At 42.2% G+C, this 18,533-nt stretch overlaps 1 protein-coding gene across 3 annotated transcripts in view; it reads left to right on the forward strand.

The window, feature by feature from the left end:
• MICAL2 (microtubule associated monooxygenase, calponin and LIM domain containing 2) overlaps positions 1-18,533 on the forward strand; it is a 221,651-nt gene that overhangs the window by 188,323 nt on the left and 14,795 nt on the right. For all 3 annotated transcript variants that reach the window (XM_066250979.1, XM_066250974.1, XM_066250975.1), the window contains 2 exons: positions 3,026-3,118; positions 6,235-6,328. In XM_066250979.1, coding sequence (XP_066107076.1) covers positions 3,026-3,118; positions 6,235-6,328 — 187 coding nt within the window. The remainder of the gene's footprint in view (positions 1-3,025; positions 3,119-6,234; positions 6,329-18,533) is intronic.

Raw genomic sequence — 18,533 nt, forward strand, 5'->3', positions numbered from 1 at the left:
CTATGAACAAATCCCTATGCACACTGCACATATCTTATTTTAAAGTAAAAAAACAAAACGGGAACAAATACAATATTTAAAAATAAAGAACAAGTAAATTTAAATCAACAAACTGACCAGTATTTCAATGGGAACTGTGCTCCTCTCACTGACCACCAATGAAAGAGGTGCCCCTTCTGAAAGTGCGGTGGAGGTCGGATAAATGGCCTCAGGGGGCCGCATGCGGCCCGCGGGCCATAGTTTGGGGACCCCTGCTCTACCGTTTCTATAAAGCAGAAGCTCTTGACGTGCCTACACAGTATTTGGCACAGGAAAGGTGGAAAAGACCAGGTGAAAAGGTGGATGCTGGATTCAGGTTTCCCGGGCCCTCCTCCTGGCTCTGCCAGTTACTGCTTGTGTGTCCTCTTGGACAAGTTATGCAACATCTCTGAGTTTTGATTTCCTTATCTATAAAATAACTAATGTGAGGGACATTTAAGATGATACATGTGAAATAATAAATACAGTGTCTGGCACATAATGCTCAATAAATGTTGGGATTTATTATGGAGGTTAATAGATTGTAAGCTCAAGAGATATTTGTTAAATAAATGAGCTGACTCTCCATAGATTGAGTTAGACAGTCTCTGGATAACAGTTACTAGTGATCTCTACCACCCTCCTTCCCAGGCTTCTCAGAAAGGTCCTAACAGCCTAATAGAGAGGTTCCCCCAACCCAATGGCCTGGAACCGCTATTCAGAGTGATGGACAGTCAATTTGGAAGTCATCCCCTAGAAATAGAGATGTTATAATATGGAAGAAGTTTGAGTTCTGAGAGCCAAAATTTCCTTCCAGGGATGAAGGAGAACATAAAGCCTTTAGGGTTCCAGATCCTAAAGGGAGTCTATAAAAACCAAGTTTTATCATTGAGATCAATGTTCTCACCGATGATGTATATAGACATACGGAAGCCTGAAAGCCGAGGCTTTTCCAAAGACAGTGGTGGTCTCTCCATGGAATGGGTGACAGAATGACAAGGGTCCATAGAACCCTGGAGAGGGTCGTGCTTTTGAGGCTCAATTTGTAACCTCTGTTATGGATCTGGATTCCTCTGGGCAGTGTCTGGGGTCAGACCTGTTAGGTTGGGCCCCCATGTGTGGATTTATCGTCCATTTAATGGACAAACATTCCATTCAGCCACTGTTATTGAATACTCAGGCACCAGCCTAGCTGTAATAATTTTTTAGTTCCATATTTGTTTCTGCCAGCATTAAAAAGGAATCTCTAGCATGCTCTAATTCTCATGTTAGTATAGAAAATTGAAGTGTTAAGGCAAACTCATAATAAAGCTAGCCCAATCTGAACATTTATTTTGTATGTACAGGATGTATACATATGTATAATATATACACTCCTGCATAGATACACACATATAACGATAACAAATAGATTTTTTTAAAAATTATAATCATGCCAATTTATAATATAACAATAGTGCTAAATAATAATAAAAATCATAGTTTGTACTGAATTTTATCCAAAAAATTTTCAAGTATTCTGCAAAGGGTTTGACCCACCTTATCTCATTTATTCCTTATTACTTCCCTACGAGGTAGGCGTTAAATCATTCTTATTACTCCAAAGAGGACACTGGAGCCTAGAAACTGTGACCTGCTGAAGCTACGCAGCTTGCGGGAACTGATGCCAGCTCTGCATGGCCCCCCAGCCCAGGGCTGAGCCATTATCCTCTGCTGCATCTCCAATCAGAAGTGCCTCTTGAACTTTCCAACATGCAGAGCTGGCCCCACTACTAATTCCCCTTTCTCTGGTGTCTAAAACCTGGAAATGGCACCATCAAGAGCCAGCCATCTATTTTAAATGCATCAATTTTGAATAGTCTGTAATTTCCAAGCCCAGGTACACAGAGATCCCAGGGGCATTAATGAGACATTGGTACAGCAAAGTGAAGTAGGGAAGAGGAATGATCTGGGCCTCTTTTCAGCCAAGAAAACTTTTCATTTGATTGAGATATGCTCCTCTATTCCCAGGTTTAATTAGGCAGTGTAGACCCTATCTAAAGGCTATTTAAAGTTATTAACTGGTTTTCAGGTAGTGTGTGTGTGTGTGTGTGTGTGTGTGTGTGTGTGTCCCAGGTTCATCATCACAGGGCACCTGTAGCACCTGTAGAGAGTATAATTCTGTTATTATTTCTTCCTTCGACTGAACCAAGTCAGTGCTCTATTTTTTTTTTTTATTTTTTTTTTGTATTTTTCTGAAGCTGGAAACGGGGAGAGACAGTCAGACAGACTCCCGCATGCGCCCGACCGGGATCCACCCAGCACGCCCACCAGGGGTGATGCTCTGCCCACCAGGGGCGATGCTCTGCCCCTCCGGGGCGTTGCTCTGCCGCGACCAGAGCCACTCTAGCGCCTGGGGCAGAGGCCAAGGAGCCATCCCCAGCACCTGGGCCATCTTTGCTCCAATGGAGCCTTGGCTGCGGGAGGGGAAGAGAGAGACAGAGAGGAAGGAGGGGCGGGTGGAGAAGCAGATGGGCGCCTCTCCTGTGTGCCCTGGCCGGGAATCGAACCCAGGTCCCCCGCACACCAGGCCAACGCTCTACCACTGAGCCAACCGGCCAGGGCCCCAAGTCAGTGCTCTATAAAGCTACACCCACCTACACACACAGGCACAGACACACACAGACACACACAGACACACACCAGTTCCCATCTAGCACCTACTAGCCGCATGTGGCTATTTAAATTTATATTTAAACTCATAAAAATGAGATAAAACTTAATATTCAGTTTCTTAATCACACCAGCCTCATTTCAAGTGTCCAGTAGTCCTGTGGGGCTGGTGGCTTTCCATATTTTAGACAGCACAGATATAACACCTTTTCATCCTGCGGAAGGTTCTGTTGGACACTCATCGTTCCAGAATAAGCAATGGTTTGGTTGCAGAGGGTAGAAACCTATGACGGTATTTTGTAAGTTTTACCTAAATTTTCTCACATATATTTTTCTTCTCTGTTGGTTTTTATAGGAGAAGAAGGCGCTTAGAAGAAAAAGGAAGCTGGAAAAAGCAACAAAACAATTGGTTAAACAAGAAGAACTAAAAAGACTTCATAAGGCTCAGGTCAGAAAATGAACTTGCTAAGAGTGAGTGGGTCTGGGATCTTTGAAACCTGGCTCTGAAAGCGCTCTGGAAGTCTCTGTTATACTGAGGAGGTGGGCTGGAGCAAGATCAGTTCCTCTTCTCTTAGTGACCAAGTCTGTGGCCATTCTAAAGGCTCTGACTTGATCCCTGCTGGGACTCTGGGGCCTGGAGAGGCCAGGTGTTGATCTAGCACACTCCCAGCCACCTTTCTATCTGCAGACATGTTCCCGGCAAAGTGAGCCTGAAATGACAGGCAACATATGGCCTTAGGAACCACCCAGGCCTTGACTGCCACAGAGCAGTGGCCTCAGCTTCCTGCCAGTGTCTGCTGAACTGACAACTATTAGGGGCTGTCTCTGTTTCCAGATTAGCCGACAACATAAGCATCCAGCATTCCGATATAGATTTCCTGGACTACTCTGAACATTTCTGCCCAAATCGATCTCTCCGCCTCTGTCACAGCCCAGCAAAATGACGCGGAAAGGCACGGCCTTCTCCCTGTCCCCGAGGACCCCAAGCCTAGCCTTGAAGAACAGCTAGGGTTTAGGACAAAGGGACCTGGAGTGACCACTCCTATTAACCCAGGGGACCTTTACTTTCCTTCCTCCAGTCATTCCCTTTATCCGGCCATGTATGTAGTCCCCTAAGTTGTTTCTGACAAGAAGGAGGTCACTTAATTCAGCCCCTTTGCCCTTCCCAGTGAATGACCTGGGAGCTGCCCCTTTCGCCTAGTGGACAGAAGAAATGCCCATCAACTTCCTCTGTCCATGCTCAACTTCTAGAACATGTTTCTTTGAAACATTTCAGCCTGCCCTTCTGAGAACAAGCTGAGTCTTGATGATATGGATCGGGGAAGCTCAGCAATTTCCCCTCCTATTTTCACTCCAGACAGTAGGTGGCAATAAGAAAAGAATTACACTGGCTTTTCCAGTCTTAATTTGCATTCCTTTTTAACCTTTGAGAGGATCATCCTTAGCTTCTGAAGGATGACCTCTATATTAGCCAGCTGGGGCTGCCCGTAAGTAACAACATCCCACAGAGTGGGTAGCTCAAACAGCAGAAATGTTTTCTCTCACAATTCTGGGGGCTGGAAGTCCAAGATCAAGGTGCCCTCAGGGTAGGTTTCTGGTGAGGACTCTCTTCCTGACTTTTTTTTTTTTTTTTTGTATTTTTCCGAAGCTGGAAATGGGGAAGCAGTCAGACAGACTCCTGCATGCGCCCGACCGAGATCCACCCGGCATACCCACCAGGGGGCGATGCTCTGCCCATCTGGGGCATTGTTCTGTTGCAACCAGAGCCATTCTAGTGCCTGAGGCAGAGGCCATGGAGCCATCCTCAGCGCCCGGGCCAATTTTGCTCCAATGGAGCCTTGGCTGCGGGAGGGGAAGAGAGAGACAGAGAGGAAGGAGAGGGGGAGGGGTGGAGAAGCAGCTGGGTGCTTCTCCTGTGTGCCCTGGCCGGGAATCGAGCCTGAGACTTCTGCATGCCAGGCCCACACTCTACCACTGAGCTAACCAGCCAGGGCTATTCCTGACTTTTAACAGCTGCCTTACCGTGCCCTTTCGTGGCCTTTTTTTCTGTGCACATGAAGAAAGAGATCAATCTCTGGGATCTCTTCCTCTTCTTATAAGGACACCATTCCTATCAGATTAGGGCCCCACTTTCATGACCTCATTTAACTTTATTTACCTCTTTTAAGGCCCTGTCTCTAAATGCACTCACTTTGGAAGTTAGGGGTTTAGCATATGAATGGGGTAGAGAGGGCACTCTACTTACTCATCGCAACCACATAGCCACAATTATGATGAACTAATCAGTAATAAAGTTATTTAAATATTTTCTTTCCTTTTGCAATTCTACACCATCCCAGCAAGAGACCGATTTATAAAGATATAATTATCTTTAAAAGAGAGACGCAGAGGAAGGGGGCATGAAATTACAAGTTGTTTTAGATATGATTCCCACCTATTTCCGATGTTCTGTGTGGGGCTTAAACACTCTTAGCTGGCACAGGGGAGCCAGGTGGCACAAGTCCCACCCCAGCTCGGGCCTCTTCATGGGGTTGCAGGTGCTTTAGCAATTGTACCCCTGTATCCAGGGAGACTTAGAAAGATGTGGAGTTAAGGAGGAAGGAGAGTGAGACAAAGCTCAAATGATGTAGAGGAGAAGGAACACACACATACTACCTGCCCCAACAGCTGCCAGTTCCTTAAGTAAGCCTGGTCTGCCGGGTGCAAAGCATGTTCTGCCAAGAGATGTGCATTTTAGCAGCATGGTGTCTGAAAAGAGTAAATTGATGGTGTGAATAAGATGTACATAGGAAAGGCTTTCCCCTAGTTATATACACAAGAAAGAAATGATCCCAAACCTTAATAGGTGCCAATGGTAGTCTAAGGAGGGTGTGAGGTTGTCCTTTAATAGGATAAACATCCCATGTCTTAATAACCTGCTAGTAACAAAGCTACCGTACTCTTCCACAGTTAAAGGCCCCCAGGCACTAGCCCCACAGTGCAGTGAAGGAACAGGTAAATCTGTAGCTGAAGACAAGAGCCAGACAGACCAAGAAAGGAACACCCAGCCCAGGAGTGGCCCAGGTCTCCTGCTCCAGACCAGCTTCTTGGGAGGAATCTGCTGGTGCTTCTTGGGAAAATGGGATGTGAGCGTGCTCTGTGTTGGTCCCCAGAGCCCCAGTCCCAATATGAGTAGTGGCTGTAGCTCCTGTGGCTCTGCCACGACCACAGTCTGAGGCTGAGGTTCCAAGGAGTCCAGGAACCATGAAGATTGTCCACCTAGCCCAGCAGCCTCTGCCTGAGAGCACGTCTGTGCCAGTGGCCTGGTCAAAGGGGACTATTTTAACAACTACTTGAGGACAAACTGAGCTGACACACAGACTCCTTGCTTTATGTATTCATGGTAAAGGAGGAAAATGTCAAGTTCTAGTTTGGGAACTCAAAGGCTCTGACCCAGTTAATCAAGGAGGTGACGTCATCTGGGAAAGGGCTTCTTTCCTCTTGGAAAGTAAGTGGCAGAATTGGCCCCTCTGGTGACGCTGCACACCGAGAGCGGCCATGTGACTCCAGACCCTGCCATTGCAGGCCATCCAGAGGCAGCTGGAGGAGGTGGAGGAGCGGCAGAGGGCTTCCGAGATCCAGGGCGTGAGGCTGGAGAAGGCGCTGAGGGGAGAAGCAGGTAGGCTTGGCCGGGATCCGATCCGCAGTGGCGGCCCCAGCCCTGGTGTGGTCTGAGAGCGGTGCTGGTCTAACCCTCTGGGCAAAACAGTGAGGCTTTGTCACCCTCTGTGGATCTGTCATTGTCTACATCCAGCATGAAATCTATAACTGCTTCACACTTACGCGATCAGCCTGCCCACCCCATTAGAAATTCCGAGGGCACTGGGAGGCCTGTGGGCCTTGTCCCTGTGTGTCTGTCTGCCTGGTTATCTGCCAGTGTGAATGTCCTCTGCAATTCAGGGGTCAGGATAAATTCAGGAGAAATATTTGGGGATTTAAGCAATGTTGGTAGTGATTCAAAGCCTGGACTTTAAGTAAAAATTCTGTTTTTTTCACTTTACTCACTCTATAAACTTGAGGAAGTCACGTTTTAAATCTTTATGAACTTTGTTTCTCCTCTAAAATGGAGATAATAGTGGTTTCTTACCTTATAGAGCTGATATAAGAATTAAAGAAGAAATTATACTTATGGATATGTTGTACATATATATGTATATATAGATATCTCCATATATGTATGTATATATAATTTATATATGTATATACATATACATACACAAATACATACAGACACACACATATATAAATTAGCACATTCCCTGGCATAGGTAAAGCACTAAATGGTAACTATTCTACTGACAGCTTCAGACACTCAGATCCAAACAGAATGCATCTGGTGGAGACCTACCTACCGTGTGTTGGGCATGAAGACAGTGGGTCTATAATGATGGTGATAACCCAGTTTCTGCCTTTGAGAACTTTGTAGCCCATTGAAGGACACAGACCTGTAGAGAAATAAACCTCGATACAGGAGGACAAGTGCTATGTTAGGAGCAAGCATTAGGGTGCATGGAAACAGGACCCAGAGGTTCCCAACTGGCCCTGGGACAGGGGCGGTCTGGCCAGGCTTCCTGGCAGGGTGCCCTAGTAGGATGAGAAGCAGAGGAGGAGCTGGAAGTCATCGGGGAGGTGAGAAACTGTGCTGGCAGAGGGAGCAGCCCCAGCAAAGGCCGTCTGCGAAAAAACACGAGATGCCTTAACAAATGCGGAGCCAGTGAAGGGTTCCGAGGCGAGGGAGAACAAAGACGTCTACGTTGTTTTAGAAACTATCCAGCATCTGTGTGGCTAGAGAATTGGAGGGACCCTTAGAGTTTGTGGAAAGTATTGTCTCTTTGGCTTTGTGACACGATCTCCTTTAGCCTTTTATATTTAGGAAATAACGTGTAAAAAACCAAACACTGAAAACACATCTCTCTCTGTGCAATGAGGAATACGTGAAAGGTTAGGATTTTAATTCTCTTAAAAGTTCAGTTATTAGAGAGAGATGATTCTAGAAGGGACTGACCCAGATTCTGTGAGGGCTGAAGCTCATACAATGTCATGCCCGCAAAATCGAGAGGGCTGCTCCCAGGGCCTTGCAAGGGTCTATCCACGTGGAGGCCCCGTGGTTTCTTAGCTAGGGCTAATCTGTCTCTGGACAACAGGAAAATGTTGGAGTCTGACTCTACCCCTCTGTGCCTCAGTTTTCTTGTCTGTAAATTACGAGTGATAATTATATCTGTTTTGTGTATTTGTGGTGAGGATGGACTAAAACAGTTCATGTGGAGGCCCTCATGTGGTGTCTGACTATGGATGGATGGGATAGATGATTAATAAATATTTGTTCCTTTTCTTACTAAAACACACTGTGCATCTCCTTGCAAAGAAGACCTAAGTCCACTCATCAGAAATAGGCTTCATTACAAAGACGATAACTGTTTCTTGCTGTTTGGAGCTAGAGTCTAAGTCTCTCCTTATAGCTGCTATTGGGAGCTTTGGTACAATCCTCTGCCCCTATTTGAGGTTTGGTCATATTCCCAATCAAGAAAGCCCTGGTTTCGATGAGAACCTTAGCAATATAAAGGAGCAACTAGCAAAACTAGGACATGTTTCAGTTTTTGAGGGAGGCAGTGTGGCATCATGGGGAGGGTAGAATTATAGGCATCAAAAAGCACAGGGTTCAAATTCAGTTCCCTTGCGTTTAGGCTTTGTGATCCTAGGGAAATGACTTAACCTCTCTGTGTTCATATTATTTATCTAAAAAATGGAGCCAATAGTCTCCACATTACCAAGTCATTTTGAGAATTAAGGGTATTGGTGGGCAAAGAGCTTCCCAGAGTATAAGCAATAAATGGTACCCGATATTATTTTACACACTATTAATATCCACATATATACACCTTTAAAGACTTGACTCCCTAATCTTCACTGCTTGAGATTTAAATTCTAGAAACCAATTTTTTAACGCTTCTGAAAACCCCCTTTTCCCCATTGTAAAGCAAGGCTATTTTGAGTAATGTGATGAAGAAACCCAGACAGCGTGTGGCATTGTCAAAGGTGTGCTAACCTGGCCAGAAGATGGACCCCACGTATTTTCTTTACATCCTTGGTAATTTAATTCTCCTGCTAAAGCTATGGGCCATTTTCTCCTTGATTGTCCTGCATGGGTGACAGATGTATATCAACCAGGGGCTGCTAAAGACTAGAAGAGTCAAGTCAGGGAAGCATCCCCAAAGGAAACCATATGGAAGATTGGCAAACCAGGCATCAAAATTAATACATTCTAACTTGTAATAACATTTGTGCAATACTAATGTTCCTTTACAGTTTAATATTCTATTCAGCCCCTTTAAGAGATTGCCCTGGTGCTTAATGAATGACCAATGCTTATTAGGTTAAGCTGTATTTGAGCTGGCCTGTGCTGCTCTGGTTCAAGTAATTTAATGGGAATTATTTAATAGGTATTATTAGGATAATTAGAAAATGATCACAGTTAGGCAATAATATTGAGCTATAAAGGTTGTGAATAACCAGATTTAGAGACAGGCCTGAAAACATGAGTAGTCTGTGACAGTTAGGCAAGTCTCTTCTAATAATTATGTGTGCCAGCCTGAAAGGGTCTTTTGTCCCCAGGAGTTACTCATTAGGCAGGCATTGAATTAGAGGAGCATACGGGGGTGCAGGACGGAGGGCAATGATGGCTGATGAGCAAAATGAGGCTTTGATGAGCTCCTAATTGTCGTGACAACAGTTCCTGCTTTCTTTTTTTTTTTTTCAACAGTCAGATATAAGCTTCTCCATACCCTGGAGAGAGTTTTCCCCATTTTGTCAAAGAAGGTGAAACAAAAAAACCCCAAAATCCAAGAAGCTTCCCTAGAAGATGGGTCATTATGTTCTGTAGAATGTGTGTGTGTGTGTGTGTGTGTGTGTGTGTGTGTGTGTGTGTGTGTGTGTGTGTAAGAGAGAGAGAGAGAGAGAGAGATATGAATATCTTTGACAAAGGGAATGGATTCCCCTGGTGGCCCTGCTAGTCCTGTGGAAAGGACAAGGACATGCAGTGTCCTGACTGCCCTGGGCACCTCTTCCTGGAAGGAGGGCAACCCGAGCTTTGCCAGCCACTTAGATTCTTCTTAATCAAGGCCCTGTTACCTACTGGCTTGTCGGTTGTCAACACAGTGGTCAGTGTTAGGTGCTGGGGTCATAGAAAACCCTAATTTAGCAAGAGATCATCATTCACATTTATATGGGCTAGCTAGATAACAGAATTTGTTCTTTCTTTCAATACCTAGAGACAGGTGAAATCTGATAAAACAAAAAAACAAAAACAAAAAAACAACAACTGTGAGTGACTTTGAAAGAAAAATGATTTATCCCCAAAAGAGGTGTATGGCAATTATTCCCCCCTTATACACTTACCAGCTTCTGGGGAGGTTTACCAGCTGGTTGTCTGCATTGAGCTTCTTCCCCCCACCCCACCCCTTTTTTTTCCTTAAGAACCAGATGGCTCTCCTTCATAGAGGGGTTTACAAAGGAATATTAGTATGTGCAAGGCTGCCAGCAGATGGCAGCAGGAGCACACATTATGATGAAAAATTGCAATGAAAACCTAGACAGGAAGAGAGAAGCAGTTTGGCTTACACTCTGTGGTTGTTGTCTTGACTGCTGCTGAGAAACAGAAGGAATGACAATTTTCTGGATAATGTAATGGTGAGATATCCTAAAAGAACAGAAATATTAGAGTCAGACACCCCTGAGTTCAAATCCTGATATCATTCATAGAGAATGGCAAGGCAAGACTCCAAAATACATGGCTAATTAAGCAAGGAATTTAGGTTGGTTTGCCACAACTCTATGATTCAATTACAGAAGGAGACTCCTGAGTTTGAATCCCAAAGTGGTCATTATATAGTAATTACCTTTTTGCCAAATTTTCTTAGTTGTAATATGTACTAATGATACCAACCTTATAGGGCTGGTATGAAGAAAAGAAATTAAGTTGGTAAAGCACCTAAAAAACTGCCTGGGATATATTAGGTGTTCAGAAAGATTAATTCCTCCTCTTTTTTTTTTTTCTTAATCCCTTCACCTTTTTTCACCCAGTCTCCCAAAACTCCTTTCCTCTGACAGCTGTCAGTCTGTTCTCTGTTACCTATAAATCTATTTCTATTCTTTTTTTTTTTAAGTTAGAGGAGGGAAGATAATGAGACAGACTCCCCCATGCACCCCAACTAGGATCCACTCAGCAACCCACATCTGGAGCTGATGCTCAAATCAACGGAGCTATCCTCAGTGCCTGAGGCTGATGCTCTGACCAATGAGCTATCCTCAGTGCCTGGGGATGATGCTCAAACCAATCAGTCACTGGCTGCAGGAGGAGAAAATGAGAGAAGGGGGAAAGGGAAGGGGAGAGAAGCAGATGGTCGCTTCTCCTGTGTGCGCTAACCAGGAATCAAACCCAGGATGTCTGTATTCTGGGGCAGCACTCTACCCACTGAGCAAACTGGCCAGGGCCAAGTCTGTTTCTATTTTGTTAGTTTATTTTGTTCATTAGATTCCACATATAAGTGAAATAATATGATATTTGTCTTTCTCTGACTGGCTTATTTCACTTAGCATAATACTTTCAAGGTCCACCCATGCTGTTGTAGAGGGTAAGGTTTCCTTCTTTTTATGGCAGTGTGGTATTCCATTGTGTATATGTACCATAGCATTTTTATCTACTCATCTTCTGAGGAGCACTTGAGCTGCTTCCAAATCTTGGCTATTGTAAATAATGCTGCAATGAATATACGTCCTTGTTTCTCTCATATTCCTATAGAACACAGCCCGAGGGTCAACATTTTCTCAGACTGTAGTTTATTTATTTGCTCATTCATTCCCATTCATTTATAACTATATTCCCTAGAAGACATGAAACTTGTTTCTATAAATGTATATAGTACATGAATTTCACATGCCTGGTCAATATTAGGACCTTGATATAGACTCATGCTGTTACCCCCAAAAAACCAATTCAGTAAAAGCAGTTTAACAAAGAGAAGCATACACTGTGATTCTGAGTCATGCCTCCCTGACAGTGTGCCGTAATCTGGGGATCGATCTCAGGGAATGGACATCCTTTAGGCAGCCTCCCACAGTGATTTGTTCCATACCTATACTGAGAGGCGGTGAGTCCCAGGCTTGTCAGCCATCACAAGTGGCTAGTTGCTACGCTCTCCAAGTTCAGCAGAGCACGGGAAGAACTGTGGTCCTTCTTTGACCCTAGAGACTGGAAGCTCTGGTAACATTATTTCATCAGATAATACAATGGAATATCGTCAGGAAAGAACCACCAACCTCATAGAGAATAGCTGGGGCTAACAAGACTCCCAACATCGATGGTGAAGCAAGCCCGGAGTTTGGGTGGTTTACCACAGCTCTCTCCGTAGGTTCTGAAGTGAACACTGAGGTGCATCTCCGCAGGGAGCTGATTACTCACAGCCCCAGAAACAGCAGGAGTGGCCACAGGGTACAAGTTGCCCTGTACCCAAGCCCCATGTGTGACCCAATACCCTCAGCTGGTACCTGTGCACACAGTGGATTGTGCCACAACAGAGGAACTTGGTGCAAAGAAGTCAGCAGCTTTTAGAGCAAGCAGCAGACGAGCCAGCCCCCTTTCCCAGGAAGCAGAGTTTCCTGGTAGTCCTGCTGGGGGCATCCTGACTCACTTCTCGGAATCGCCAACCTGACTAGTTGTAGGAACGGCTCGGGGTCAGAGGACGGTTGTTGTGTCTACTCGTTGGCATACTCAGCAAAGACACAGATAGGGCTGCTTGACATCTATGGCAGACCTCCTCACTCAAATATTGATGATCTATTTATTATATATTCACCTCTGCTTCCAGGCTCAGCAGCCACCGGGTAGAAACTCAGTGGCCTTATAACAGAGACAAGTGAGATAGGCCCAGTGCAGGCAAGACTAAAATTCTCTACCTGAAGAAGAAAAGGGTTCTTTTTGCTGGAGTTCTTTTCAGTGCATGGATGAACATTGGGGTTTCTTTTTGTTTGTTGGTTAGTTTTTGAGAGAAAGAAAGGGAGAGAGAGAGAGGCACTGACTCGTTGTGCCATTGATTGCTTCTCATATGTGCCCTGACCAGGGCTCAAATTGGTGACCTCATGTCCAGTGGGTGCCCTTAGGATTGAGCTGGCGACCCCAGGCTCTAGCCAGTGACCTTGATGCTCCAGGGAGGCACTCTATCCACTGTGCCACCAGCACCTTATAGCATTGTTTTATACACAAAATATTGCCATCACAGCAGCATAAAAAGTACATTTTATCTTACAAGTTAGTCCCTATAAATGTATAACTGAATAAAATGTTTCAAGAAATACTTAATTTTGCTACATGTAAAAGACTGGAACTTTCTATTTTGTTTCATTTTTAGTGCTTGATATAACCCATAAAACTAATTTTGCAACCCTCAGGTTTGAAAAAAATGCTGTCATAATGATTTTACCTAAGAAAATATTCAAAACCAAGTAACAAGAAGGCTCTTGAGCCACAGATACAGAATGGGGTTCCTGAGAAGTATGGGACAGCGGACCGGTGGATGGGGTACTAAAGCCCATTCTGTACTAGCATACTTTTTTTAACTGAGAGGAAGGGAGATATATATACTCCCACCTGTGTCCCAGGATCCATTCAGCAACCCCATCTGGGGCCAATGTTCAAGTCAACTGAACTATTCTTAGCACCTGAGGCCAACACTGGGACCAGCTAAGCCACTGGCTGTGAGAAGGGAAGAGAGAGAGAAGGGGAAGAGGAAAAGGAAGAGAAACAGATGGTCGCTTCTCATGTGTGCCCTGAACTCAGGACATCCGCACACCAGGCCTATGCTGTATCCACTGAGCCAACAGGCCAGGGCCTAAACATACTTTTAAAAACATTGCTATGGTCCCAAGTATGATAAATTTCCCAGGCCAAGAAGAAGAGGGAAGATGGTATACTGAAACTTACACATGCTAGGAAAGAAGTGAGCACAAAAACAATTCCAGGCTTGCCTTGGGGTAAATATCAGTGGTTTTAGAGTCTAAGCCTGGGAACTAACAAAAAGTTAAGGAGCTGATCTGAGATTCCCACATTAAGTCAAGTCTCTAGCTTTCCCAAACCAATTATGGATCCCCTAAAAAACCCTTGCCTCAGTTTAGGTGCTCAGAGTCCCGACAGATTAAGTTTAATAAACTATGAGCTTATAATAAGAATAATTTTGAAAAACACTCAAAACACAGGGAAGTGAGTCACTAAGGATGAGAGTCAGCAAAAATAACACATTTAAATGGCCAAGAGCTTCAACTATTATTACATATGAAATATACCGAGACTGTGTGTGAAATATTTAAAGAAATAAATTGCATACAAATATGAACAAGCATAAAAACTGTAAAAGTGGACAGGCAACAACACTTCAATCTTAAGCAACCATAAAATAATCAAACAACATCATGAACTTCCTGCTAGGATGTACAAAGAAAGATAGAGTCTCATTAAACTAGAGGTAAGTTGGAAGTTGAATGATTAGAGGTCAACTGTTTTAGAGTCCTTATATTGTTTAAAATGAGACTAAGGCGTTAAGTTTAGACTTTGCTAAGATATTAAAAATGCCTAATTAAATTTTAAGTGTAATCCATAAAAGAATAGAAATAAAATTTGGTATAACTTCCAAATCAGTTGGGGAAAACAGAGGGAGAAGAAGTAAAAATAAAAATCAACCAAACAAAAATTCTAACTCAATTCTAAATAGCAATAAAAAAAGCATTAAAAAAGATTAAAAGATAGCATGAATAAACATGGAAGAAACAAACCCAGACATATCAGTAATAGCAATGACAGTTAATGAGCAGAATGCCCAATTACATGCTTTTTAGCAAACACATAAAACACAGAATGTTTTAAAGTAAAAGGATGGCAAAATATATGCTAACTTAATAAAGCTGGGGCAATTATATTAAAGCCACTATAACAGCCTTTAATGCCAAAATCATGATTAGGAATAAATAGAATCACTACATAATTTTAAAATGATCAACTCCCCAAAAAGATATGATAGTTTTATATGTCTATGTATTAATTATAATATGCTCAAAATATATAAAACCAAAAAGTGATGAAATCACAGGGAAATATTTTTCTTTTCATACCAGGAGAATTTAGTACATCACTCAAGTAATGATAGTCAAGCAGACAAAACAGTATAAATTTAAAAAATGCGACTAATAATCTTAATTTAACAGTCACTTATAAAACCCTGCACTTCCAAAATAAAGAATGTATCCTTTTCTCAGTTTCACATGATGATTTACAAATATTGACCATAGTTCACAGGTAAATCTCAGGAAGTCTATATTATACAGATTCCATTCTATATTACAAAGTAATTAACTTAGAAATCAATAGCCAAAGGGTATTTTTAAAACCATGTGCCCAGAAAGTAAAAATATACATTTATCATGAATCAAAACAAATGAATATTTACAGAATATTTGGGAATTTAAATATACTAAAGAAAAGAAAAACAGTAGATGAAACTCATGCAGTACAGTGAATGTGGTTCTTAGAGATACTGTCTTAAATACTTTTATTAGAAAAGAAGGAAGGTTAAAAATTAATGAGCTAAATGTCCAACTTAATTTAGAAAAAGGAAAACAAAATAAACCTATGGAAAGAAAATAACAAATATATAAGCAGAAGTAAGTGATATAGAGAATAAAGATCAATAGAGAGGATCAAGCAAGCCAAATATTGGTTCTTTAAAAAGACTAATAAAGCCTGACCAGGCAGTGGCGCAGTGGATAGAGCGTCGGACTAGGATGTGGAGGACCCAGGTTCGAGACCCCGAGGTAGGTCGCCAGCTTGAGCACGGGCTCATCTGGTTTGAGCAAGGCTCACCAGCTTGAGCCCAAGGTTGCCAGCTCGAGCAAGGGGTCACTCATTCTGCTATAGCCCCCTGGTCAAGACACATATGAAAAATCACTGAACAACTAAGGAACCGCAACAAAGAATTGATGTTTCTCATCTCTCTCCTTTCCTGTCTGTCTGTCCCTATCTGTCCCTCTCTCTGACTCTGTCTCTGCCAAAAGAAAGAATAAAAGGCTAATAAAAGGCTAGAGGCAATCCTTAAATTGATTTTAAAAAGTAAGATAGAAGACAGAAATACATTAGGATGAAAAAGACAGACATAACCACAGTATCAAAAAGATAAAAGAATATAATGAGCATGTAATCTAATTTCAAAATTTGGCAATCTCACGGTGATTTAAAAATCACCATATTAACAAATTTAAGAGGAAAACCATATGATAAATTTTAGTAGAAGAAGAAAATATCATTTGACAAAATCTGATACTCATTTGGGATAAAAACTTTTAGCATAAAAGGAATAGAACAGGATAAAATGTTCTTAATTTAAAGGATATATTTTAAAACCATGAAGCAAGCATCATGGTTGAATGGAAAAGTATTAGAAGTGTTTTTTAAAAAATCATTAATAAAAAACAGATGCCTACTATCACCTCTGTTACTCGACATTGTACAGGAGACCCTAGCCAATATTGTAAAACAAGAAAAAAATGGCATAAGGCTTAGAAAGGAATAAACAATATTTTGGTTTTTTCAGATGATAGAATTATTCACATGGAAAACCCAAAAGAATGTACAAATAAATTATTAAAAATAAGAAAGGTCAATATGATGGCAATTGGATATAAGATCAAAATTTTAAAAGTAGTTATATTTCTATATCTCAGCATCAAGTGGTTATAAAATGAAATAACAAAGAAAATATCACTAACATTAGCATAAAAACATATATAGGAGTAAATCTACCCAGAAATATGTACAGTTTTTATGAAGGAAATTTCAATCCTTTTCTGAAAGCAACCAAAGGCCCAAAGATAAACTCATATACAGTATATGGAAGCCCGATGTGACCCTGTGCATTGCAGGTCACAGGGAATGAGTGATCTGGGGACAACTGGCTCTTTATGCAGGAAATAAATGAAACTGAATCTTACCTTATCCTATACAAACAAATGTTTCCTAAATATTAAAGACTTTGATATGAAAAATTAAACTGAAAAGTTGACAAGAATCTTTTTGACCTTAAGTTGATAGTCTATAACACTGTAAAGGAAAAGATTATCCACTAATTTGGAAAATGTATTGGTAACAAATGTAACCCCCCCAAATTATTATTCTAGAATATGTAAAGAACTCTTATGAATCAGTAAGAAATAGGGCCTGACCTGTGGTGGCACAGTGGATAAAGCGTCAACCTGGAAATGCTGAGGTCGCCGGTTCGAAACCCTGGGCTTGCCTGGTCAAGGCACATATGGGAGTTGATGCTTCCAGCTCCTCCCCCGTCTCTCTCTCCTCTCTCTCTCTCTCTCTCTCTCTCTGTCTCTCTCTCTCCTCTCTAAAATGAATAAATAAAATAAAAATTAAAAAAAAAACCCAATGTTAAAAAAAAAAAGAAATAGACCAGCAGCTCAATATGAAAATAGGCAAAAGATATAAATATACATTCCACAGTAAAATATTCATGAGTCATTAAGAAAATGCAAATTAAGACTATGAGAAACTATTTTAAACAAATTAAATTATCAAACTGATAAAAATGTGATAATACTAAGTATTTGACGAGGATGAGAGATAAAGAGAGCTTTTATTCAATGTTAGTGGGGATGGAAAGAGTCACAACTCTTTGGAAAACAATTTGGCTTCATGCCATGAAACTGAACCTGGGCATAACTCACTGGCCCAGAGCTCCGTTCCTGAGTGGATGTTTCAGATGCACTGTTGCCCACATGGACCAGAAGACTTACACAAGAATGTTCGCAGCAGTGGCACTCATCACAGCAAAACACAAAGAACAACCTAGATGCCCAGTAACAGGAAGGTGGGTCAATTGTGATATAGGTAATTGTGGCATATTCAACTGAATATTAATTATATACATAGTAGTGACAATGAATGGCAACATGGATGCATTTAGAAGTATGAGTTTAAAACAAGTACATTTTAGAAGACTACATCTAATATAATATCATTTCAATATAATTCAAAAGCAAGAAAAACTTTATAATGAGTAGATATGTAGCTAAAAGCAAAAGCAAGTGTTTAAACAAGGAAGAACTAGATCTTTTTTCAACTGCAGCCTCTGGCTCCTGGAATAGCATCATGAACTTCCTTCCAGCATCCTGGCTATGTCAAGACTGAGTTAGGCCAGACCCACAGAGCAACTTTCTGGATTATCACCAACAAATGTAAGGTGCCTGTGGGAGGTCAGGGTACCCAGAGCTCTGGGTACAGAAGGCCTGGCTAGAGATTTAGGTGAAAGAGGCCTGTGAGTGCAAGAGCTAAGAGCTGACCAGGGCCAGAGAACAAGAAACAGAGGCTGAAGCATAGGCATTGTGGGGGAGGGGTCCTGCACGGTGCTTCCAAGGGGTTTTGACTGCAGTTTTCCTCATGCTCACTTATGCCCCAGATCATCAGTGAGGATTTTGAAGGCAGCAACAGAATTGCAGCAAACACCAAATTAGGACTTCTTACAGATTCTGTGTAGGCATGAATTCACATCTAAAGAATTATATAGTTGAGGCCTTGGCTGACTGGCTTAGTGGATAGAGTGTCAGCCTGGCACGTGGATGTCCCAGGTTCAATCGCTGGTCAGGGCACACATGAGAAGTGAACACTGGCTTCTCTTCCCCTCCCTCTCCCCCTTCTCTCTCTTGCCCTCTTGCAGCCAGTCACTTGTTTGATCCAAACATTGGCCCCAGCGCTGAGGATAGCTCCGTTAATTTGAGCATCA

The sequence above is a fragment of the Saccopteryx bilineata genome, chromosome 1 (assembly GCF_036850765.1).
Source record: "Saccopteryx bilineata isolate mSacBil1 chromosome 1, mSacBil1_pri_phased_curated, whole genome shotgun sequence".
NCBI lineage: Eukaryota > Metazoa > Chordata > Mammalia > Chiroptera > Emballonuridae > Saccopteryx > Saccopteryx bilineata.